Genomic DNA, 24,710 nt, shown 5'->3' on the forward strand with positions numbered 1-24,710 from the left:
CAAATTAAATTCTAAGTAATGAGTACGACCACTTGTTTACTTACATATTTTTAATTTTTTATATATACAGTTTCATGTACCACATTTCTAATCACACATTTCCCATACAATCAATACATTCCATTAAATGCCACTTAAATATTTGCTCAAAAAGTAGTCAGTCTGTTTAGTAGTTAGAGTAGTAGAAAAGATTGTATATGCGTTTTATGGTCCAAAATTCTTTTTTTAACAATCAAAATATTAATTTATCTCGCAGAAAATTCTAATTGAGTATTTGAGCATAACATAATACATATTAAACAAAGTGTTATATCTTATTATGAAAATATTAATACATATTTAAAGTTTACTTTGTACACTATACTAATAATGAATAAACATATAAGAGTATTTGTTAAAACGTAAAGCATACAATAAATATATCATCCTTTTCTATTATAAATCTTAAAGTAAAATTGATATTTAAAAAAATTACACAAATTATTAATAGAAATAAAAATATTATTAGATGAAATTACAATTCACCTCATTATATTTCATACTTTCCAATATGACTAGGTATGCAGATTATTATTGATAATTTAATTAATCCAAAATTTAAATCTCAAGCTAGTTTTATATATATATATATATCATAGAACTACATGTACTCATAAAAAATAATTAAATAATTTGACTAAGAATACTTTATAATTATATGTATGAGTACAAGTATATAGTTATCTAAAATTACTTTCACAAAATATTTAAATCAAAAATAATCTGCTCTTTTTTGTCAATTTACTTCTAAAATATATCAAAATTCTATGTATTTTACATAGAAAGAGTAATTCTTATTCACTGAATAAGTTGTACCGGTATACTTGAAGGAAATCTTTCTGAAAATATAACACTTTTTGTTATAATTCTTAATTCTGGAAGTTCTCTTTCTAAACTTCGCTATAATTCCAAATAATGTACTGAAAAATTTGAAGCTCAGATAGTTATAGAAGAGAACAATTTATATATATATATATATATATATGTGTATATGAAGTCATACTCAACAGTCATATGAGCACATGCATGCATATTTTCATTTTAAAGCTATCATGTAACTGTAATATATAAATATATATAAATATATATATATATATATATATTTATATAAAACTAACTTATTAAAGAAATTGACCACAAAAATGAATACCAAAAATACATCGTACTGACTTTGAAAGACAATAAAAAAAATAAATATTATTTAAACATACTTTCAAAAATGCATAAATCATTTCTTTTAAATCCTTATATAACTAGCAAAATTAATTAAAACTGTTATAAAATATGTAATGAAATATATATATTAAGAGAATGTGCGTAGTAATTATTCTGTAAATGCGAGGTAAAGTGAAGTGCGATTGTTATTTTGTTATAAAAGTTCTGGGATACAAACAATATATTGGTTATAACTCATATCTTGACTTGAACAGTATTCATTTGTGTTATTTATCATCAATCTTTCTAAACATTTATCTCACAGCTCTACCCATTTACATGATTAATCTTCATTTTTTTTTTTTAACTTTACTAACATAGAAAAGTAGTATTTTATCTTACTATTTGGCATTATTATGCCATATTAATAACTGTTGTGAAAACATAGTTTCTACAAGGTACATACATTTGTTTCTTTACATAGAATGAATCAAATATAATAATTCACAACCATAATAATAAAGATCTTATTTTATCAAACACTTAACTTGACTCTGTTATAAGAGAATCGCTAATATTTAATAAAAAAACTTATCACGAAACAATGGCAAGTAAAAATATATAAAATCGTTTGAAAATATAATGTATTATTAATGAATAATTTTCATTAAAAAATATTTTTTAAAATAAAAATAAAAAAATGAAAAGAAAATTTAAAACAATAGCGAAATTAATAAAAAAATTAAAAATATTACTAATAAAATTAGAATACATAGAAGAATATCTCTCTTTTTTTTTACCTTAACAAGATTCTTACAGATATTTTTCAAATAATTTAAACTATACTATTTTTTAATATAAAAATAAAATTATTAAATAATAAATTAGTCATTTCTTTGTGCTTTTAAAATCTTTGTTGGATAAATTTGTAAAAAAATCATTTCTAAATACAAAATATTTCATATGATATCTTAAAAAAAATTTCTGTAAGAATCTCATTTAATCGACAAAGATAATATTTGTATATATATATATATGCATAATATATGTTCATTTTTTTATATAGTATTCTTTTAAGTGTATATGAATAATAAATAGTATTTGTTTCTGGCACATTGTCAGTTCTCTGCAAAGAGAACAGGTAAGTTGACACAAATACAATCAACACCATAAAACAACACAAATATATTTTTATGAAGTTGGAAATTCAGGAAGAAAGTTATCATTCTATAATTTTATGCTGAATAATTTCTATTTTACCTAGTTATGTGCCCAAATAATACGAGCGAGCTGTGAATCGGCCCATGAAGAAACTTTTCTTAAAAATAGTTTTAATTGTACATCACATTTTAAATTTTTTTTTCTTTTTATCGTAAATTGTGCAAAGGAGCGTATTTCTAATCTACGGTATCTAAGAGTCTATGAACGGAATTTTTTTTGAATTTATTTTTTTTTAAAAAAAGCTCGGTTCATAAGGCGTAACCATTGGAAGCTAGAAATATTTGCTCAAATAAATGCCACCACTCCCACCTTTGGTAACGCTGTTTCAGTCGTATAATTCAATTCGATGATATCGGAAAGTATGATTTACTACCATGAAAACAAGCGTTTAGAACTAATAAAATGGAACTTTCGTTTTTTCAATGAAGTATGATATGCACTAATGTTAGTTAAAAAATATATATACTAAAAAAAACTTACATGAAATGTATTCAGTTCGATGTGATAAACTGATTACTAGTATATGAAAAAAGATTATTTTTCTTTAACTAGATGTCATTGATGACGGCTAATCATCATGGATACAACTGCTCCTGTTGCTCGAAGAACAGCCACAGCATTGTTATGATCAGATTTAGTAAAGTCAATGCCATCCACTTCTAAAATTTTATCTCCTGGTCGAAGTGTACCTTGTGCAGGACCATCTGGATTTACTTTAGTCACTATAATTCCCTAAAAATAAATAAAAATGATAATTAAAAAAATAGAAAATTTTACAAAAAAAAAACATTATATTCCATTTAAATTTGAAATATTTACGGTTTCGGCTCCTGCTACTCCACCTGCTATACTAAAACCAAGACCAGGATTTTTTTTCACTTGAACAGGCAACTGTACAAATAATAGTTATAAATTGTGAATTGTAAAAATATTATGTAAATATTATTATAAAACAAAAAAAAAAAAAAAAAAGATAAGAGAAAAAGAAACATACAACATTAGCGTTCTTATGCGGTCCGAACATCCATTTAAATCTTGGTTTTCTTTCTGGATTTAATGATTCATTCCGTCCAACAATTTTATATTTATCAACATTAGAATTAGTCACTTCATTTGGAAACTTATTATTTGATAAAATTGGAGTACTTCGACCAGAATTAGCTTCATTTTTTATATTGACAGAATTGTTCATATTTAATGATGTTTCAATAGATAAAGTTTTTGAAGTTCCTTCCATATTTGGATTTGTAACTAAAGTTGAATTTGTTGCATTCATAGATAAATTATCACAGGAAGCATTATTATTTGAAGTTCCATTTATTATTTTTTTTGATCGATCCGAAACTTTGTGTTGCATAGAAAGCGGACTTCGATATTTTTTTCCTGTTATCGGAGATGTAGGTATACATGATGCGTTCAATATTTTTAAAGTTTCATAATCTTCAACAGAAGAATTTATACAGTTTTTATTTGATAAATCGCTGTTTGAAATAGAATTTGTATTTTCTAAATGTTTTATCTTTAAAATAGGAATTCTACTTGGCTTTAATGATCTATCTCCTTCTAAGGATTGTTCTGGATCTATTGATTCTGTTAATATATGTGTTTGATCAGTATTATTAAAAGAATTTATCTTTTTATCGTTATTTGTTTTATTAGTTACATCTGTATTATTTGTTGAAAATTTATCATTATATTGTTCTTCGTCATAACTTTGTATTTGCGTTTCCTGTGATATTTTTAAATTTGATGTGTTAATATCAATTTGTGGAGGAGACAAATCCAATTGAGCTGCTGTAATGACAAAATAAAAAATCCATATTGCCATCTTAATAACAAAAAAAGAAAATGACTTACATTGATTTAATTGTTGAAAAAGTGCTGCTTTTTTTGAAAATGCAGCAGCAATATGATATGGTGGTGGGACAGGTGGTACTTCATTTATTTTTTGTATTTGAACATGATCAGTATTCTTGTTGCTTATAATAATAGGCATACTTTTATAAGGTTCTATAAACTTTTCTGATTCAATAATTTTTGCTGTATTTGCTTTCGAATATTCATCCGGTTTCCAAGTAGAATTTACATAATCTGCTACTGTTGGAGGTTTGGAAATGTATTCAGATGTAGGATTACGAATATATTTTGCTTCTCTGATATCTGGACTTTTTTCTTTTGCAAGAACCGTTTTGTTCGCTTCATCGGAAGATTCTTCTGAAACAGATTGTTCTGTTCCAATATCCGTAGGAGTATTAGCTTTGCACTCTTTTGATATATGATGTTCGGTTGGTGATAATGATGAATGTGAACCCTAAAGAATAGAAACTTAAAATTATTTCATGATTCTTTATTCCTTATTTGCAGAAACTTTAAGATTATCCCTATAAAATTCTATTTAATATTGCTTTATTTTTTAATATAAATATATATATTTTTTTGTATTTCTTGAATTCATTTGTTTTCAATTATATTTTAATCTATTGTAACATTTGTTTAACTTTATTATCAAAATCATTAATAATTATTTTTCAATCTAATAAAATTGCCTTTTTCATAATTCTCTAATGAATACCTTATTAAATAAACTTTGTGAAAAACAGGTCCCAGATTTTGAAGTAAGGTCCAAAGTAGTTGTAGCAATAATAGCTTCTTTGATCATAGTCTCCTGTTCTAAATGCATCTGTAAGTTTCAATTGGCAATTTTCTTGTATTCTAGATGTTAATTATAAAAAAATATACATAAAAAAATATAAGAAAAACATTTTAATTGGCTTTGAAATTGTTATATTCTGCAGTATTATTTTTAATTCATAAACATTTTTTTCCCTGTTAGATTAGAAAAAAAGAAAGAAAAAAGGGAACAAAAGTGATATAAAATTAAAAAAAAAATAATTGCATTTTAAATCGCGACTCTTACTCTTTCATCATGTGCTGATTGATGATGTAAATTGCGGGCATGCCTAGCAAGGTTGCGCAGCTCTTTAGGATAAGGAGTTGGTGCTCGGTGAAGTTGTCTAGGGATCTCAGATTCTACTTCAGCAGCAAAACATATTCTTTTTCCAGTACCAACAATTGAACTCGAAATTAATCCTACAGCTGGTGTTATTTCTACAAAAAAAAAAAAAAAACGAAATTCTAATTATATATACATTTATATTAGAAATTTCTAATTAATTTTAAATAATATTATTATTAATATATTTTAGTAAATAAATTTGTTAGCACATACTTTACCATTTCATTCTTCATCTTCTTCTTCATTATCCACTAGCAGCAATAGTGGATCATATTTTATTATATATAAACTTATTATAATATTATACAATGCATAAAATTTATGTATATATCACCAAATAGATAGAAATACTTACGCTCAAGTTCTTGCCGTGGTTTTTGTGGTAGCATAAAGCAACTTAACACCATCATGTCTTCTTCACAATTAAATTCTTGTTGCAATGGCACTAATGGTTGACTTTGATTGTCGCTCAGCCATAATGCTTTTAAATTGCTCAAGTTTAACATAGAAACGGGCAAAAATTTAATGCAATTGTTTACAAGATTGAGTACTTTTAAAGAAGATAAATGTCCCAATTCAGGTGGAACTCGAGTTAAATTGTTTGATCTCAATGACAACAATGATAACGCCGTACAACTTCCAATTTCTGGTGGAAGGCATCTCAAATAATTATTGTCTACATTTAAACAATGTAATTTTCGCAAAAGTCCTATTGATGATGGCAAATATTCGAGGAAGTTCTTAGTAACTATAAGCTCCTCTAAGTTTGACATTTGTCCAATGTCATTTGGCAGTGCATTCAATTGATTGTCATCAACTTTAAGAGTCACAATTGTACGTAAATAACAAAGAGAATCTGGTAATTGATAAATTTCATTTGATGACAGATGCATAATGGAAATATCTCTCCATCCTTCTACTTCTGATGGAATAATATGAATTGCATTCATGGTACAATCAAAATGATTTAAACGGTAAAGCTGATTAATGTTGAGTGGTATACGTCTGATGTCATTACCATCTATCCACAATTCAGTGAGATTGATAAGATCCCCAACAACTTCAGGCTAAAAAAAAAAAATCAATGTATATAAATTAATAAATAGTAATCATAGAATATAATATAAAAATATAATGTAAACATACCAATTCCGTAAAATCATTATTACCAATATCAAGTCTTTGCAAATTTATTAAACGACTCATACTCTTTGGTAATGTCATCAAATTATTTTCCCTAAGTTCTAATGTTTTCAAAGCTGAAAGTCTTCCAAAATTTGCTGGTAGATATTCTATGTATGCATCATTTATATACAATTCTCTTAATCCAACAATATGTGTAATAGCATCTGGGAAACGTTCAAATGGATTAACACTGATATCTATAGAACGAAGATTTTTACATTCTTTTATACTGTCTGGTAGTTCTTTAATACCTAAAAAAGTAAATACAAAAATTGTGATAAATTATTTATAAAAAGAACTATATAAAACTTTTACATAAAAAAAATATAATTTAATTTAGTATTAATTAATATTAATTTAATATTAATTTATATAATTTATAATTTAATATTAATTTATTATAATTAAATATAATTTAATTATAAATATAATTTAGATTCATACTATTTTTACTGAGGTCTAAATATTCCAAATTAATTAATGATGCTATGGCGGGTGGTAACGTTGTGACTTCATTATCACTGAGGGAAAGTACTCGTAATTCATGGCACTGAAATAATGGTCTTGGAAGATCCTTTATCTATAATAAAATATGAAAATTATATCTTTGAATCATAGGAATAGATAAAAAAATAGATATATAAAAAATAATCACTAATATTTATTTTTACCCTATTGGCATCAAGATAGAGTTTTTCCAATGTTCTTTCATAAATGAACACATCAGGTGGTACATCATAAAGATTACAATTATTTAAGTGCAATTCACAGATATCTTCTTCTTGTGTTCTCAAACATGCAGCACACTGCCACCAAGCACTACCCATTTCATGTATAACTACAAACAAATTTTTTTGAAAAATATGTACTTTTTATAAAAAGAAATCATGATATATTTTTTTAATAATAATTAGAATTAAAAAAATTTATAAAGTATCGAAAAATTCTTTTTATTACCTATAATACTTCAAGAATGATGATTCTTTATCATCGATATATGTATAATAAAAGATAGATTCTTGAATAAAATAACTGGATTCGCTAAAAATTATTCTATGAAATTTTTAAAAATCATTCGGCTATCAATGTGTCAATATTCGGTTTTTTACGTGCCGGCTTTGTCAAAGTTATTTCTTGCCACATCATCGCGAATACTATGATACGCGATGCACTTGTTGATAAGTTTTTTTTCTCAAGTAGAAATGAGAATAATGTACAAAACGTAATGATGCGTTGATCAACACTGGTTATGTCATAAGATGTAGGTTATTCGATATTTCTCTTCAAAAATTCTGTTTATAAATATGTCTCACTGTTATTTGCTGCATATTCTATTTTTTTATACAATCAATAGAGTAGTAACTAATTATGACCCAATAAAGCAATAAAGAATGTTCTCTCAAAGATAAAACAATTTGACACATTTGTGAAATTCGACTAGGCATACAACGAGATTACTATTTATCGAAAAATCTTCGATAATATTAATGGTTTGTTCATAACGCCTCAATATTTTATTTAAACAATTGTTTGTAGATTTTTATGCAACATGTAATATATATTACAAAGATTTTGCAAAATTTATTACTATAAACGTCATTAGAAATAAAAATGCATGTTCAATATAGCAGATCGTTATTGAATATTTTTGTCTATATAGTAGTATGAATCAATTATAATACAAATTTTATCCTAAAAAGTGAACGAATCTTAAATCTACAATATTTGTGGTTGTTTGATATGAGAATGCGCCTTAGCTGGCGCAAAATCGACAACGACAAGTGACGTTTTCATTCGTACACGTGCGCAGAAGTTAATTAATGGATTAAGCGTGATGAGAATAGAAGACAAGACATTGTAATGTGTTATAACAAAAATTAAATTTATGTAATATGTACAAATAGAAAAAAGAATTGTCATACATTGAAACATTTGTTATATTGATTATAACTGAGATTAACTAAGATTCATGAATGCAAGGTAGAATTTTCGAAAGAAATCAAGATCGTAAACAATAGGAAAATGAGTTCTGGCGACTATAAAGGTAGTGAAAATGAGGATATCGAAAACTCGGATGAAAGTGATAGACCATCAGGCGAGAGATGGGCACCCGTTGGTGCAAATGATGGTGATAATGATTTTGCCGATGAATATAAATATGTCGATAATATGGAAAAGTAAGTACTTCATAAATAACATAAAAGATGCAATATTTATTACTGTTAATTGTATATCCAAGGGAAAAATTTAATTTTACAAATATTTTTGATATATTCTAATAGTTTACCATATGATATGGAAAGGCTAAAAGTGCTTGAGGAAGAACAAGAAATGCTTAATTCATCTCTTATAGCACTGACTACTCATTTTGCCCAGGTATTAAATAAATATGAAATTATAACTTGTATTTGTTATAAAATACAATGTTTTAATGTTTAAAATCTGGTTATCTTAGGTTCAATTTCGTTTAAGACAAATTGTAGATGCACCAGCAAATGAAAAAGAAACATTGCTCAAAGAATTAGAAGAATTTGCTTTTAGGGGAATACCAGATGTTCCAAATAATTTATCACTTGATAGTAGATCAATTACCCCAACTTCTCCAATGTCTTGCAAACAAAGTGTAAGGCACATAAAAACTAGCTATATTTAACTATGTTATATATTATATAACTATTATATATCTTTTATTAATTTCTTAAAATTGTTGTTTGTTTTATTAAAAAGATAATTCAATATTTTATAACTTAATAGATATCTGGAGTAATAAATGATATTGATATTGAATCTAAAATGGCATTACAAAGAACAAAACAAAAAGAATTAATATGTCAATTAAAATCTCAATTAGAAGATCTAGAAAAATATGCCTATGAAACTGGTGATGCAGATTTACCACAAAGCATGATATTAGAGAGACAGAATATCATAATAAGTAAGTTTTTTAGATAAATACTTGATTAAAATCTATTCTGATCTTATTATTTTCCCCAGATCATTTAAAAGAAAAATTAAATTTCAATGTTGATGATCTTTGTAAATTACCAGTTGATGATTTAAGATGGCAAGTAGATTATGCTATAAGCCAGGTAAATTGTTTTGTCTAATAGAATAAATTACCAAAAAAATAGTTGATAATATAATAATAATTGATATGATAATAATTGATAGATTAATGAATTAAAAAAAAAAATAATCAACTTATAATCACTTACAGATTGTTAGTCCTTTGAAAATGAAAGAACAGTTAGTATCACAATTAAAAACACAAATTGCAGATTTAGAACGTTTTATAAATTATCTTCAAGGAGAAGTTAGTACAGAAACTTTAGCATGTACCTGTGCATGCCCAGTACATACAAATCCTGCTGGTTCTACTTCTTATGCTAAAAAATCATTTAACAGAAAAACAGATGAAGAAAATAGAACAAAAACTCTGAACACTGTTAAGAAAGTTGTAGCTCTGTTACATATGTTCCTAGTATCTCAATTAGGTTGTGGTAGTGAACGAGTTCGAAGAAACTTTAAGAAAAATTCTATACATAATTGGCGTGATTTAAGAACAAGATTAGATATCGCAGTTGAACATGTTATAGAGACTATTGCCGAAGTTGAGCGTCATCCAGAAGATGACGATATTGCTAATGAAGACGATTACGCTTCGGATTCAGATTCTATGTCTCATTGCAATGCCCGAGTAACATCTGCTGTAAGGAAGCATTTAGCAACTTCCATACGTGATTTAATACAACACGGTTTAATGTCTGATGCGCGTTCTAATAGTGTAGTACCATTTGTTGGATGTTTTCCTCAAAGAAATTCTTCTACTTCTAATTTAATGCATGCATGGGAACTAATATTGAAGTATTATGAAATTAAAAATGGCCATCATTACAATTCTAGTCCAGCACAAAAATTATCTCAAAGTTTTAATCTCGATCTAGCAGGTGGAAGAGTTGTTTCTTCTAAACAGGTAGCTATTATATGCTTGATAATATTTTGTTCAAATTAAATTTAAATAGAATTTATTTTATAAGAAAATTATAACTTTTAGAGTTTATTAACAACAATTGGAAACATTATTGCATCACACAGTCCATACAAAAGGAGTTATGATTCTCATTTTAAAGCATTTATATGTGCATCTCTTAAGTGAGTAAACATTTTACAAGAAAATTAGTTAAAAATCGTTTTATGAGAATAAAAATTTAAGATTTATATCTTTTTTATTATAGTACTAACAAACTTGTTATTTGGTTAAAACTTATCTTGCAATGTCAATATCTTCTTGAAAATCATTATACATCATGGAGTTATGTTATAAAAACAGGTAATTAAGACATTAATGTACAACTATTTTTATTGGATACATTTTGATCTATCTTTGAATATCTTTATATTATTATTACAAATAGGTTTCCAAGATGCGTTTCATACTCTCGATCGCCTTACTAGCTACAAATTTGATCTACCAGTTGATTTGGCGGTAAGACAGTTTCAAAATATAAAAGACGCATTTTGATTGCAAAAAATATTAAATATTATATTTAGGAGAAAATATAGGTACTTATTTTTAGCAAGTTAAAGATGAAATATCAGATTTTTCAATTAAGTAAATAACAAACAGTATATTTTAACTTTATATTAATATTATGATAGTATATCTTTTTAAATAATTTTTAAATATTATTTTGCAAATATTTTGTTATTTTTCGAATATTCATTATTAAACAATTCTTATAATGCAATAATGTAATAACTTAAAATATCAGTATTTTGATCTCGTATTTTTAGAATTTAGTTTTTTTTATTTATATAATTATATTATTTCGAGAATATAAAGTATCATGCAAAAAATAAAAAATAATAATATGTCATACGTGAAAGTATCAATGATAAATTATAATATAAATCTTGTAATACAATATAAAGTGCAGAACAGGTAATAATATAACGCTGCCTGACAACAATAAGGACTGAAATATATGTACATTATCTAGTTATTTTTAACTATATTTTTGGATATTGCACGTTCATGATAAATTAATAAGTTTGGAATAAAAAATTTTATTTACACCATTTAAAAAGTAATATTGTAAATTTAAATGGGATTTATAAAATTAATGAACGTGATTTTTACTGTGATTAAATTTAAGATCTTGATACTAAATTTCATTACAAGGAAATCATATTAATTTATATTAAGAATTAATCTATCAAAATCCAAAGAATAAACCAAAGTTGTTTTTAATACTCCATAAATTAAATAAGTGCATTTTTTTTAATTTTTAATTTTATGATAACATATCATTGAAGTAATAATTAAATTTAATAATGATTTATTAATGTGTGTAAATTTTAATGTTGTAATATATTGCTAATATTTTATCTTTGTTACATTTTATAGAATTTTATAATTGATTTGTACAGTATAAATGCTTAGTTAATCATGAGAAAAATTATTCTTTTTTATTGTACAGCTAAAAATATGTATGTATATCAAATATTATGTATACAGCAGTAAATTATTGTTCCTAATTTTATGAACATTATTTCAAAAAAGACATACATTTTATTAAAATATATGCATTATTTTAAAACAGTAGTTTCCTAAGATATATATGCGACTATTGTATCGCCTATACAAGATATTTCACGTATAAGGTAGCTGTAAGAATATTAATTGTATGATTGTATTATATTATATAAATTTGCTTTTTATATACCATGATTTGACGTTAGTTCATTGAAAAAAATTTGCGGAAATATATTTATGGAACAATGTATTTATTTTTTTGCAATTTATTGTCCCAATATTCCATTTTTTTATATAAATAAAGAAAAAACTATGGAATATATGAAATTGGTTGTTTATTTCTTGTAAAAGTTGTACATCAGTAAAAGTTTCATAGCAGTTTTTTCAACATGTTCGTAATATTTCATTGATAATTCCTCGATATTCATAGTATATAAGGTACATAATTTTTATTAGCTCAGTTAAATATGATTCTTTACAATAAAATAAAATGTAATCGATTGCTCTTTGTAAATGTATGAATTTCGTTAAAGATTTATAGAGTATCGAGGAATCTCTATGTTTTTACAGATTAGATTAGTTTGTTGTACATAAAATTCAGAATAGAGTTTACTATCGTTAATAACACATCTGAACTCAACGAAGTATATAATACCAGAAATTTCTTGGTCATAGATAATACATATCGTGCATGTATTATCGTAATATCATATTATCATGTACAATTCTACTCATACAGGATACAAATACACAGATGTAAGAGCACAGGCTTGGTAAAAATTTTTTTTGTCATCTTCACAATATAAAAGTCGTGTATAAAAAGATCTGTGGAAGAGCATTTGAATATTGCATTCACACTTTTTGTATATAGTAAATCATATTTCTAATGCTCAACCAAATGATTTAATTAATTATTTTTTAAAATCAATTAGATAATGACATTCATATTACACATATCTAGGTACTTAAGCATAGGATACAACATTCACAAATAAATATGCTCTTCGCAACATATATATATATATATCCTTGTGAAAATACTGATGAGTGAGATACATCTATTGGAATGCAAATGCAATGATAAAATACCAATAGATAATTTTAATATTGAAAAAATACTAAATTATATCACAAAAAATTGGAATCAACATAAAGTACAAATAAGAAAGAGTTCAAATTAAATTTTCATTTTTCATTTAATAATATTATATGCCTATAAAATAAATACTTCAAATTAATTCTATATTACAAGTAAAACATTCATTTAAATATTGTTTACAGTACAATAATAATTTACTTTCAAACCTTATGTATAACAGTTGCACAGTATACACTCATTTAATGTTTTTTATTTTTTTACTATAACATTCGTCATAATAGCTTTTAATGATATTAATTTTCATACATTAAATAAGCTATGTTTTTTGATACAGCAACGATCTAACATCTAACAATTAAGGACAGTTTACATATAACGTTGCTAAATATAAACCCATTTCTTTATAGCCAAATTGTTCACATAGTTATATAAATTCAATATTATCTGTCTTAGGCTTTAGTAAAACATTGTTATTTTTTTGTTTCATATATATTTATATATAGGAAAGTTTGCCTGTTTTTCATAATACAATGTATGTCTCTTAACATATTTTTATTTTGAAAAAATAAAAAAAACATCGCTAATACATACAATTATATATGTATATAAATCTTTATGCACATACTTATAATTATCAGGTCAACTAGTTCAACTAAATATTTTTTTTTCAATTTTTCATAAAAATATATTAAAAAAGGAGTCAAAAAAAAGTATTCACAGATAATAAAAATTGTTTTAGTAATATAAATATCTTTATAATTATTAAAACGAAAAATTCATTATTCTTAGTTATTAAATATTTATTATTAATTAGAAAGATTTTTGTTTTTTAATAGAATATTAAATAAATATTTTAAGCATCATTATTATAATTGTTTAAGAAAATTGTATTATGAAATCATTTTTATGAAATCTTTCAAAAAAAGTAATAGCAATACTGTATATAAATTTTCATAAGCATACTTTTACTTTTTTCTTTGCAAATATAAACAAGTTAATATTTATAGCAACACACAAATTAATCTATTATTTGCTTAGAAAAAACATTGAGTTTTGCATTCTTATTACATAGTAATAAACATTTTATAATTGTAATATTACCACTGAAATTTTTGTTTTGTATCATTAAGTTTCATTTTTAGTATTAGATTGGACTGTCATAAATATGTAGTTTTTTTAGTGGTAGTTAGTAACGTATTATATATATTATTGTAAAATTCGTTGACGGAATGCATAAAATCACAATAGACAAAACACAATGCAAGATCAAAATTTGTATGTGCGAAAAATCGCTTTAAAACACTCATACAGTATCTTAATTACATATATGTGTTCTTCATATATAGCAGTCTTTAGTTTTTTAGTCTTGACATAAATTTAAATAAATTATTAATAAAAATAAATTGTTAATAATTTTATCTAGAGAAATATTATGATTATCTTTTTAAATCGCATTTAAATTTAATAACTGCAAATATATTTTATAAAAAAAGATTAATAGTAAGTATATTTACAAGAATAATAGATATAAATCAAGTAAAAAAATTTTTTCAATTTACAAATTTGACTTGATGCATTTATGCAATCATTCTTGTGAACATAATAGTAGCCAATGTGTGTTAGTTTAACACATTTTTAATATATATTAATTCATTTAATAAGGCTACATAACAAACATAACAAAGGCAGTTATATATAACATCTAGTATAATTTACCACTTACCTTTATCTCTTTCCATAAATATCACTTATTTCATAATTATATAAATAATTGAATTTCCTTTAGAGACAAATTATCAACAAGTTTAAACGTGAATACGCAATGGTACACTATCCGACTTATTTTCTGCTTCTAGATTGTATTTTATAGTATCAAGAGTATTATAAATTGTTCTGAAAGTAGGTCTATCTGATGGTTTCCTGTTCCAACAAAGTTTCATCAGATCATATATCGCCGGCGGAGTATTTTCGGGACATTGGAGTACATTGCCTTCCTTTATATATTTTACAACTTCTTCGTGCGTCATTCCATAATAAGGCTGGAGCGCAAAACTAAATATTTCCCACAAGCATACCGCGAACGCCCATACATCAGATTCGACGGTATACTTATTATACAATATACTTTCTAAAGGCATCCATCTAACTGGAATAGCATCTTGTTCATCGCCTTTATAGTAATCTTGTAAATAGATTTTTTGCGACAAACCGAAATCTGCTATTTTTACAATCATTTGATCATTGATCAAACAATTTCTCGTTGCGAGATCTCGATGAACGAATTTTCGATCTGACAAATATACCATTCCAGATGCTACTTGAAGCGCAATATTAATCAAATCCATATGCGATAAACGAGAATCTGTGAAATGTTCATCTTTTTCTAGACTTCGAATAATATAATTTCCCGGTGAACAAGATCGGAGAAATTCATTCAAATCACCACGACCCATATATTCAAAAAGAAGACACATTGGTCGACCTAAAGCGCATACACCTAATAATTTGACGATATTTGGATGATCGAATTCGGCAAGAAGACATGCTTCTCGTTCGAAATCTTTGAGCAGATCATCTGATGCTTCTTCTTTTAACATTTTTACAGCAACATTGGTAAATTCTTCACCTGGAACAAGACCAGGTGCTTTTGCTTGAAATACTCTACCAAAAGCACCCTGTCCCAAATCTCGAACATAAATAATATTATTTCTTGGAAATTCAAGTTTTTCCAATTTTGGATTAAGTTGTGCACTTGTTTTATGGTATGCATCATTACTTGGTAGTTTGTCCAAATCAATACTGACATACTGAAAATTATATAATTGTAACAATATGACACATGCATTATTATTATTATTATTATTATTATTTTATTTGTGATAATAAAATAATATATAAAGACCAGACTCAGCAATATTTTTCTGGACATTGCACTTTTAAAATTATATGATTTCAAAATAATATAATCAATAGAAATTTATTACTTTTGATATACCTGATTATCTGTAGGATTATATCCTTGATGTCTTTTGTGAAGTCTATGACTTAAAATAATGGATAATAAAGTTCCAGTTATAATTACAAATCCTAATGAAGACAATATCAATATAAACATTGGAGTAAATAATGTATCCATTACTAAATCTTTAGGATCTATTTCTGGAATTTTATTTGTTATATTATCTGCATTAAAAGTAAAAAAAAATTACAATGAGTATATATTATATTATTATGATTATATATGTATATATAATATTTCTATCTTTGTGTGTCATACTAGGTATTAAATGCCTACCGCATATAGGAATATCACAATATTGCCATCGTATATGAGGATCCATGGTAAAACACCATGGCATTGGTTCATCTCCACCTGCATTTCTACAATAATTCTCTCCATAACGAATTTGAGGGAAGACATCTGGTGGCCTATCATGATTATGTGGTATTTGTGCATTCCATGACTGACAATCCAAGCCTAATTTTGTTTTATTTACTTTGCCCATATAAAACCTACCATTACCCTTGACACAATCATCTAAAATTATATTTTATTAAAAAATTATATATTATGATGATATTTGATAATTTCTAGAATCATTTTAAATTTTTTTTACATGTAACAAGATCTTCATTCATATCAGTTAAATGAATATGAGAACAAGTCACTTTTCCTTTGATTATTTTTGGCAGTGATTCACAATCTGGTAATGTAAAATGACCTCTTGATCTGATATAAATATCCCTTTGTTTGTTGTCTTCTATCATTGCCCAATCATTAAAACAAAACTGATGACGTACTGCCATACAATCTTCATAACATAATGGTAGACCAACTGAGTTGTGACATTGTGGAAAAGCATACATACATAACATTTTCTGAAATGATCAAATAATATTTTTTATATTTTTTTGTATTCTTATTAATCTAATATCAATACATACTTCTGCAGCTGAACGGCATGGTTCAACTAATCGTTGTATCAATTCTTCCCATAAATTAGTTGTAATACGTTCATTTAACCATCCTCCAGGATTATCATTGGAATCATTAAACCATACTTTTCCAATTCCAGTTAAATATTTCTTACAAATCTTCCCATTGTATGGTGCACAATAACCTTGTGATTCAGGTTCTATAAAAATAAAAATATAAATTCAAAATATTTTTCATTGAGTTATATTTTTTTTTTATATACATATATATATATATATATATATATATAAAATACATACTAGTCTGTGCAGAACTGAAATGCAAAATGATTGCTACTAGAGAAACAATCCAGAACATCATTATTTATATATACAGCTTAAAAGAATGTCAAGAGAAAATATCACATGTTTACAACAAATTTTTTTATATGAGAAATACGCTGATGCCGATGTTCATTTAATTTATATTAAAAAGTATTAAATCTATGGTGTAAATTAAGTATTTTTTCATACACAGTCGATTCTGATACTCCATTTTATGCGTTAGTTGAACGTATTTTTCAATGTATCTAATGATCACAAAATGAATATTACAATTATTGATTCTAATTTTTTAAACTGTTTTCGATGGAGGAGACAGTACGATAAACTGTTAACAAAAATATTCATCAAATGAACTAACGTCAATTACGAATTATAATATCGAACACATAATTTAAATAGCAACTACAATTAAGTTATTTTAAGAAAAATTTTGTTTTTGTCTATCATATGTATAATTAATTAATATAGCCAATTCTGCCTTTTATTTACAACATTAGGGTACGATGAATAAATGGTAAATTTCCTCGTTTTGTAACGAGCGTAAGTAGTTGCTAATCTAACAAAAATTTGGAACTAGGACAATATTTGTACTCGATAATCGAGAAATTGTTTAATTTCTTTAAAAATATTCTTAATAACTTATAAGATATATTAAATATTTATAATTATAAGTGCGCAAAGAAATTAATTAAATTAATAATAATTTTAAATTTAATTAAAAACATATATTTTTATATATATATAAAAATAACTTGTTCCAGAAAATTTTTCCTAGTAATGTTGGTATAATACAACTAGCAGCAGAATGCGCGGGAAGAAATTCCGTTACTGTATTTGAGATAAATTCATTGCAAAAAACTGAAGATAAAAAGAGTATGCAAGCTTTTTTAAAAACTGGTAAATTAGGTCCTGGCGAATCCAAAAAAGTTTCGAATTCACGTTTAAAAGAAGAACGTAGTGGTCCTGCACCGCCATGGGTTGAGAAATAGTAAGCATATATTAATATAACCTAAATTTTTTATTTATTATTTAAATTTAAATTTTTTCGTTCTTTTTACAGCCGTCCAAAAAACGTAGAAGATGTTGTTGAACAAACAGAAGTAGTAGAGGTATTACGACAATGTTTAAAAGGAGGTGATTTTCCAAATTTATTATTTTATGGTCCACCTGGAACTGGTAAAACAAGTACTATATTAGCTGCAGCTAGACAATTATTTGGTAGTCTTTATAAAGAAAGAGTATTAGAATTAAATGCTTCTGATGAACGGGGTATTCAAGTTGTAAGAGAAAAAATCAAATCTTTTGCACAACTTACAGCAGGTGGTATAAGAGATGAGTATGTTCATTGTTATTTTAATCTGAATGATTATTATTTTAATAAAAGCCAATGATGTTCAAGTAAAAGGTCTGAGAATTATTATTGAGCTACATATGTAAGCTATTTGAAGAATATATAGTTGTTATCAGGAGTTACTATAAAGTATTTAGTAATTTGTATTGCCAACTAGAAAGTAACATGCTGAAATTTATTATTTATTAAGCATATTACCAAAAATATTTTAAAGTTTTAATCTTTTGGTTCTATATTAAAAGCAAACAAAAAAATTTATCTTTAATAGTTTTATATGTTGCTCTTATAATTTCTATGATAAATATATAATCTGAGAACACTTTATACAAAATTATAAATATAATAAATAGGAATTTATCATAATAAAATAAAATAATTTCTTTCTTTTTTAGTGGAAAAAGTTGCCCTCCTTTTAAAATTATTGTCTTAGATGAAGCAGATAGTATGACAGGTGCAGCACAAGCTGCACTTCGTCGTACTATGGAGAAAGAATCTCATAGTACTAGATTTTGCTTGATTTGTAATTATGTATCAAGAATCATAGAACCTTTGACTTCTCGTTGTACAAAATTCAGATTTAAACCATTGGGAGAAAATAAAATTATTGAGAGATTAGAATATATATGTAAAGAGGAAGATTTAAAGGTAGAAAAACCTGTTTTATTAAAAATTGTTGAAGTTTCGGGTGGAGATTTAAGACGTGCCATAACATGTTTACAATCAATTACAAAATTAAAAGGCAAGGGCATTGAAATTACTGTTGATGATGTACTTGAAATCATTGGGGTAATATATAATTATTTTTCTAAATAATAAAATGAAACAATATTATATCTTTATTATGTAATAAAATAATTATAGATTGTACCCGACAAATGGTTGGATGAATTAATAGATGTATGTAAAACAAAGGATTATAGCAAGGCAGAAGAATTTGTCGACCAATTTATGTTAGAAGCATATGCTACATCTCAGGTAAAGTTTTAAGTAAATTATTACAATTATTCAATGTATATTTTCTGTATTGTTTCAGGTTATTGAGCAACTTAGTGAAAGAATTATATATTCCAATGAATTAACAGATAAACAAAAAGCTTTAATTGCAGATACACTTGGAGTAAGAATATAAAGTTATTTGTAAAATAAATATAATGTACATATTTCTCATTTATTATTTTTTCATTTGCAGGAATGTAATTATAGGCTGTTAGATGGTGGAAATGAATATATACAACTTATCAATATTTGTTGCGGTATTATAAGAGCTTATGAATTAGTATAACTATTATATTTTTTCAAATTTTTATTTTATATCAATAAATATTTATTATTTTTTTTTACATATTCCGATACATTTTATCTTTTTAAAATAATAAACTGAAATTAAACGCAAAATGAAACAACTGCTAATATTGTATTCCCTATGAGTACATATTTTTCCCTAGTACTAGTTTCATTTTCTCTTACTAGAAAACTTCTTGTATATATATTAAATATTTAAGGAACAAATATGTTAATTATTGTTTTTTATTCAATACATCTTTAAAAAGTATTGTAGTTTTCATTGAAATAAAATTTAAAATTTATTAGTAATTTACGATAAAAATAACCAAGTTTATTCTAATCTAGGGAAGAAGCGATTTTCTAGCTCTGTCGCGCAATCTATCGGTGGATGACTCCTAATGACGCCATAGTTTGAGAATCACTGTCATCGGCGTGTAGGGGCGTCGTTGCTGCGTGCAATGTGTATCGTGTAGGCGTTGGCGAGGAGGAGACAAGTCGGGGATGTGTCCGTAAAAAACTTGCGGTTTCTGCGTACTCTGCCGCACGTGCACGCTCGAAATCGTGTTCCGTGAACTATTGAATCTTGACAAAATTATACTACGTGCCCATATTGGTCGAAATCGTCTCGCGAACGGGCCTAACAATTACGGCCAGGAAAAAAAAGTGCAGCCAGTGCTCCGTATTCTTTCGTTTCTTCCAAAGGCCACGTATCGTGCGTGTGTATCTCATTCTCTTGTCACGAAAGCTTAAGACGCGGACAAATAATTCGGTCGATCGGAGAAATCGACAATTCGATTCCACGGAAGAAACGACGCCCGTACCAGGATGCCAGGACAGGAGGATCTCCGAAGAGCCATTGAGTTGATCGGTGTTACTCACGCGAATTAATTTCAACTCGATTCGTAAGAAACGAGCAAAGTCTCGAAAAACGTACGGATATTAACTTGAGAGGAAGAAAGATAGAGACAGAGACAAGAAGGAATTCAAGAAGAAAGAATCCGACGGAGAGCGTGTGTACAGGAGATGTACGGAATCTCGAAACGAGATCCTGGTGCGGGAGGATTCCACTATCAACGGTTACGATCGAACGTATTATCACACGCTGGATTCTTTGGCGTATGAGACAGTCACCGATTGTGAGTCTCTCTCTTGTCTGTGTGGACGCTGCTGACTGTATACGTGTTTTTCCCGGCGAAGAAATCTCGGCTTGTGACGGCTGCGGCGGTGTCTGCTGGCATGAGATTTTATCGTTGTCTAGTCGGCACGCTCTCGTGGAAGTATCAACATCGAATCACACGCGCAGTGCGGTTCGTGTGATTTTTTTGTGCGTGAATCAGAATAGTGGCCATTCTTTTTCGTGTACTCATACGAAACTATTACGCGACCGTCGATGACAAAGGATATACGTCTCACAGAAGAGATTCTTTTAGTAGGGTGGCTCTCGGTTCGTTTCTCGTTTCACCTCTCGTTTTGCCTCTGAGGCTTTCGATGATACTGAGCATTATCGTCGCACATTTGTCTGTGCGACTCGAACTACCTACATAATTATTATATCTTCTTAAAGAAATTAGATATATCTCGAGGCTGATTTACGTGCGTGAAACAAAGTGGTGTGGAAGAAAACGTGTTGTGGACAGAGGGTGGATGACACACACAAGACGCGTATTGGCCGGCCGAGGGAACGAATTTGCGGATTTGTCGTCAGTTTATTACGTCGTGCGACAAAACTTCTTGGAATGTGACGAGGGATTCTTAGCGTGGGAAATATCGTAGAAAAGGTAAGTAATTTGAATATGGCAACGAATTTATATATAATTGTCGAATTAACTATACGAGCTGTCACTGGAGCAAACATTTAATCGAATCGTGTATTCTAACCTGCAAACATAGTCGCGTAAAAATAGTGTTCATGAAACGTACTTGTAAAGGTACGCGACTATTTGAGAGATTATTTGTTCAATAATTCACGCAATAATATAATTCACGCAATAAATTAAAATGTGGTAAATAGCTAATAGTAAACATAACATGTTAAAATTCAGCGCAATCAAGTATTTTTCCTCTTATTATTTTGTATATTTCCCATTTGATTGCACAATGATTGTATTCGATATCGATATCTATGATATGGATCGATAACGTTATCGATAAATCCAAGACTAATTTAACGATACATAAGCAGATATCGATTGCAATATACGAATATTACATATTTGAATCGAAGATGTAGTTTTACGAATGATCCGCTATGAATGATCGATATAACTTATATCGATCGAGAATCGCAATTATTGACAAACCAATCGGTGCGAAAGAAATGGCGTCGTGAACAAGTCTCGCAGTTGTCAGAAAGACCCGAGTATTCGCTATTATAGTCGAATTATCTGTTTCTGTTAAAAAAAGAAATCTTTGATCGAGTTGACTGTGGCAAAATTACACTTGTTACCCGGTACAATAGCATTTCTCGAGAATAGACGCGGGCTTTGTTTTTGTTTTGAAGCATACGCGACACTCGATGCCGCGCGTCTACCGCACGCATGCCAACATAATTCAAAGTGGTGTAGCATTCAGTGTTGTGACTTATGACCCTTTTGAGAATATACATTGGAGCTAGAAGTAGTTTACACCGATATCATCTATACATTTTTCAGCGCGACAGAAAGGTTTGTACGATCGAATTTTTTTCTCATATACGAGTGTAATTTGTCAAGGTTATAACATTCGAGAGATTACGAGAAATACGAGTAAGAGACGCGAGTCGAGTCGAAATATTTTTAGTTTACAAATAATAATCGAGATATATCATCCTAGATAGGTTATTTATCTTAACATTATTTTCGATATATGTATTTATTTATATGTATAAAAACGTGATGTGTAAATTATTCAATTCCGTTCTGTGATATATAATCACGCATATATATATAAATTGCCGATAATTCATGGACGATTGTCTCTTTCATGCAGATAAAAGGAAATTCCAGAGCATCGTTAGATGACGCATACTAAGGCGAATTATATTGACCCGATAATGTGAAAATACGATTTAATCCTGCATCCGAGTGTGAGAATTAATTTCTTAATCGAGAGCAAGCTGGTATAACGTTAATGACGTTGTAATTGCTTTTTGAATTAAAGATTCATTTCTAACTGAATATAGATTAATAATTGAAGCAATTGGCGTGAACATTGATAGATCGTTATTATTTCCGCGAATTTATAATTATCGGAATTTTACGTTCTTCCACCGTCTCCCTTCTCTTTATATATACAATATAATACTTTCGCATAATACTAAGCAGTTCAATGATTGCGCCGAACTGTTTATCAGATATATAATATCGTATTTACTCGTATATAAATTTGCATGATTAACAACTAATTAATTTTATATAACCATCCATCTCTTTAATAATTCTAATTACGTGATAATATTTAATAATAATATATATTCAAAAAATTGAAAACTGGATCGAAGATTAAAAATACAGTGGGCTAAGTAAGAAAACTCGTAACGAGGGTTCATGCTACCGCATCTCGCCAAGTCTTGTTCACCGACACCCCCGTTCCCTTGTTTATGTATCCGGTTGGATAAGGGGCGAGGCATCCAGCAACGCTCACGGTTGCCCACTCTGCTCTCCCCGCGGAACTCGCGGACAAGCCCTCGACCCGCCTAATTGCTCAGACGGGAAACTGACAAACGGAGATCCCATCGTCTTTTATCGTTCGACGATGTACACAACCAACGGTCACTAAATCGAACCGTGTATATTTTCGTAAGCGAAAAGCGAGCGTGCGGCCCGCCCTGCCCCCTTCTCCCCGGATTATTCATTTGGTCACGGTAGCGAAACAGGATAATCTTTCAGCAACCACCGACGATGTCGATAAACCGCAAGCTTGCTTGACTGGAACACCGCGCTCGGCCGCGACTCGACAGAGCTTGTTACTATTTTCCCTCCCTCCCCCCTCGAATAATGCAACAAGTTGCTTAAACGGACAGCAACAAAGTGGTTTCTAATTCTGATCTCGTTCTTTTTTTTTTTTTTTTTTTTTTTTTTTTTTTTTTTTTTTTTTTTAATATGAAGATTATACGATAAACGAGTGAGACAGCTTCTCGAAATTTTCAAAGCTCGTTCATCTTTGCCTTTTTCGGAAAAAGATCCGAAGAGAGAGAGACAGATAGATAGGCATAAACAGAGCGAGAGAAAGAGAGATGTAATTTTTTTTTTCTTCCTTCAGTTTGTGGCACCATGTGCGGGGCCAAGGGGATCTGATACAACTAGGTATCCAATAAAGCTTCGAAGCGACGTTTGAGCGTCGTTCATCGCATCTGGCATTGCCACGTGTTCCCCAGATTCTCCGTTACGATAATATTTCAATTCGTAAAAAGAGAAGAGGAGAAGAGTAGTTTATTACCACGATACTGTGTTTTTTCTTTTTTCGAGAAAGAGAGAGACGAAGCTGAGTATTGGCCGTTTTATTATTGGCTTCGCTCGTTTCTCTCTCTCTCTCTCTCTCTCTCTCTCTCTCTCTCTCTCTCTCTCGAACTTCATTGGCGTTCTCT

General features: G+C 27.9%; 5 protein-coding genes across 9 annotated transcripts in view; 3 read left to right on the forward strand and 2 right to left on the reverse strand.

Moving 5' to 3' along the window:
• Positions 1-2,131: 2,131 nt before the first annotated feature.
• Positions 2,132-8,045, reverse strand: LOC122717920 (protein lap1). Of its 2 annotated transcripts, none has more exons than XM_043942454.1 (11): positions 7,574-8,045; positions 7,288-7,454; positions 7,061-7,196; positions 6,578-6,867; positions 5,787-6,498; positions 5,333-5,523; positions 4,988-5,095; positions 4,273-4,726; positions 3,410-4,206; positions 3,235-3,306; positions 2,132-3,147 (listed from the first exon to the last, which is right to left on the reverse strand). In XM_043942454.1, the coding sequence occupies exons 2-11, from the start codon at positions 7,441-7,443 to the stop codon at positions 2,971-2,973; spliced, it is 3,093 nt and encodes a 1,030-aa protein (XP_043798389.1). In that variant the 5' UTR covers positions 7,444-7,454; positions 7,574-8,045; the 3' UTR covers positions 2,132-2,970. The 2 variants fall into 2 exon arrangements, with proteins under 2 accessions (XP_043798389.1, XP_043798388.1); XM_043942453.1 differs by having other exon boundaries at positions 3,410-4,209.
• Positions 8,046-8,428: 383 nt separating this feature from the next.
• LOC122718051 (RUN domain-containing protein 1-like) lies at positions 8,429-11,264 on the forward strand. Its single transcript, XM_043942724.1, has 9 exons — positions 8,429-8,793; positions 8,899-8,992; positions 9,072-9,239; positions 9,371-9,551; positions 9,611-9,705; positions 9,834-10,589; positions 10,671-10,768; positions 10,852-10,946; positions 11,032-11,264. Exons 1-9 carry the CDS (start codon positions 8,639-8,641, stop codon positions 11,136-11,138), a joined length of 1,749 nt encoding a protein of 582 aa, XP_043798659.1. The 5' UTR covers positions 8,429-8,638; the 3' UTR covers positions 11,139-11,264.
• Positions 11,265-14,285: 3,021 nt separating this feature from the next.
• On the reverse strand, positions 14,286-17,950 carry LOC122717968 (tyrosine-protein kinase transmembrane receptor Ror2). The gene is made up of 6 exons (XM_043942553.1): positions 17,488-17,950; positions 17,197-17,387; positions 16,869-17,130; positions 16,547-16,789; positions 16,247-16,434; positions 14,286-16,058 (listed from the first exon to the last, which is right to left on the reverse strand). The coding sequence occupies exons 1-6, from the start codon at positions 17,546-17,548 to the stop codon at positions 15,057-15,059; spliced, it is 1,947 nt and encodes a 648-aa protein (XP_043798488.1). The 5' UTR covers positions 17,549-17,950; the 3' UTR covers positions 14,286-15,056.
• Positions 17,951-18,334: 384 nt separating this feature from the next.
• LOC122718153 (replication factor C subunit 4) lies at positions 18,335-20,345 on the forward strand. Its single transcript, XM_043942934.1, has 6 exons — positions 18,335-18,499; positions 18,572-18,847; positions 19,255-19,648; positions 19,724-19,837; positions 19,896-19,979; positions 20,052-20,345. Exons 1-6 carry the CDS (start codon positions 18,387-18,389, stop codon positions 20,142-20,144), a joined length of 1,074 nt encoding a protein of 357 aa, XP_043798869.1. The 5' UTR covers positions 18,335-18,386; the 3' UTR covers positions 20,145-20,345.
• A 237-nt stretch (positions 20,346-20,582) lies between these two features.
• Positions 20,583-24,710, forward strand: part of LOC122718151 (catenin delta-2) — a 46,261-nt gene continuing 42,133 nt past the window's right edge. For 3 of the 4 annotated variants that reach the window (XM_043942928.1, XM_043942930.1, XM_043942931.1), the window contains exon 1: positions 20,583-21,924. The gene's annotated coding sequence lies outside the window, so the exon portion shown is untranslated. The remainder of the gene's footprint in view (positions 21,925-24,710) is intronic. The other variant, XM_043942932.1, reaches the window with a different exon arrangement.

Source organism: Apis laboriosa, unplaced genomic scaffold (genome assembly GCF_014066325.1).
Source record: "Apis laboriosa isolate Shangri-la unplaced genomic scaffold, ASM1406632v1 scaffold5_cov152, whole genome shotgun sequence".
In the NCBI taxonomy this organism is placed as follows: domain Eukaryota; kingdom Metazoa; phylum Arthropoda; class Insecta; order Hymenoptera; family Apidae; genus Apis; species Apis laboriosa.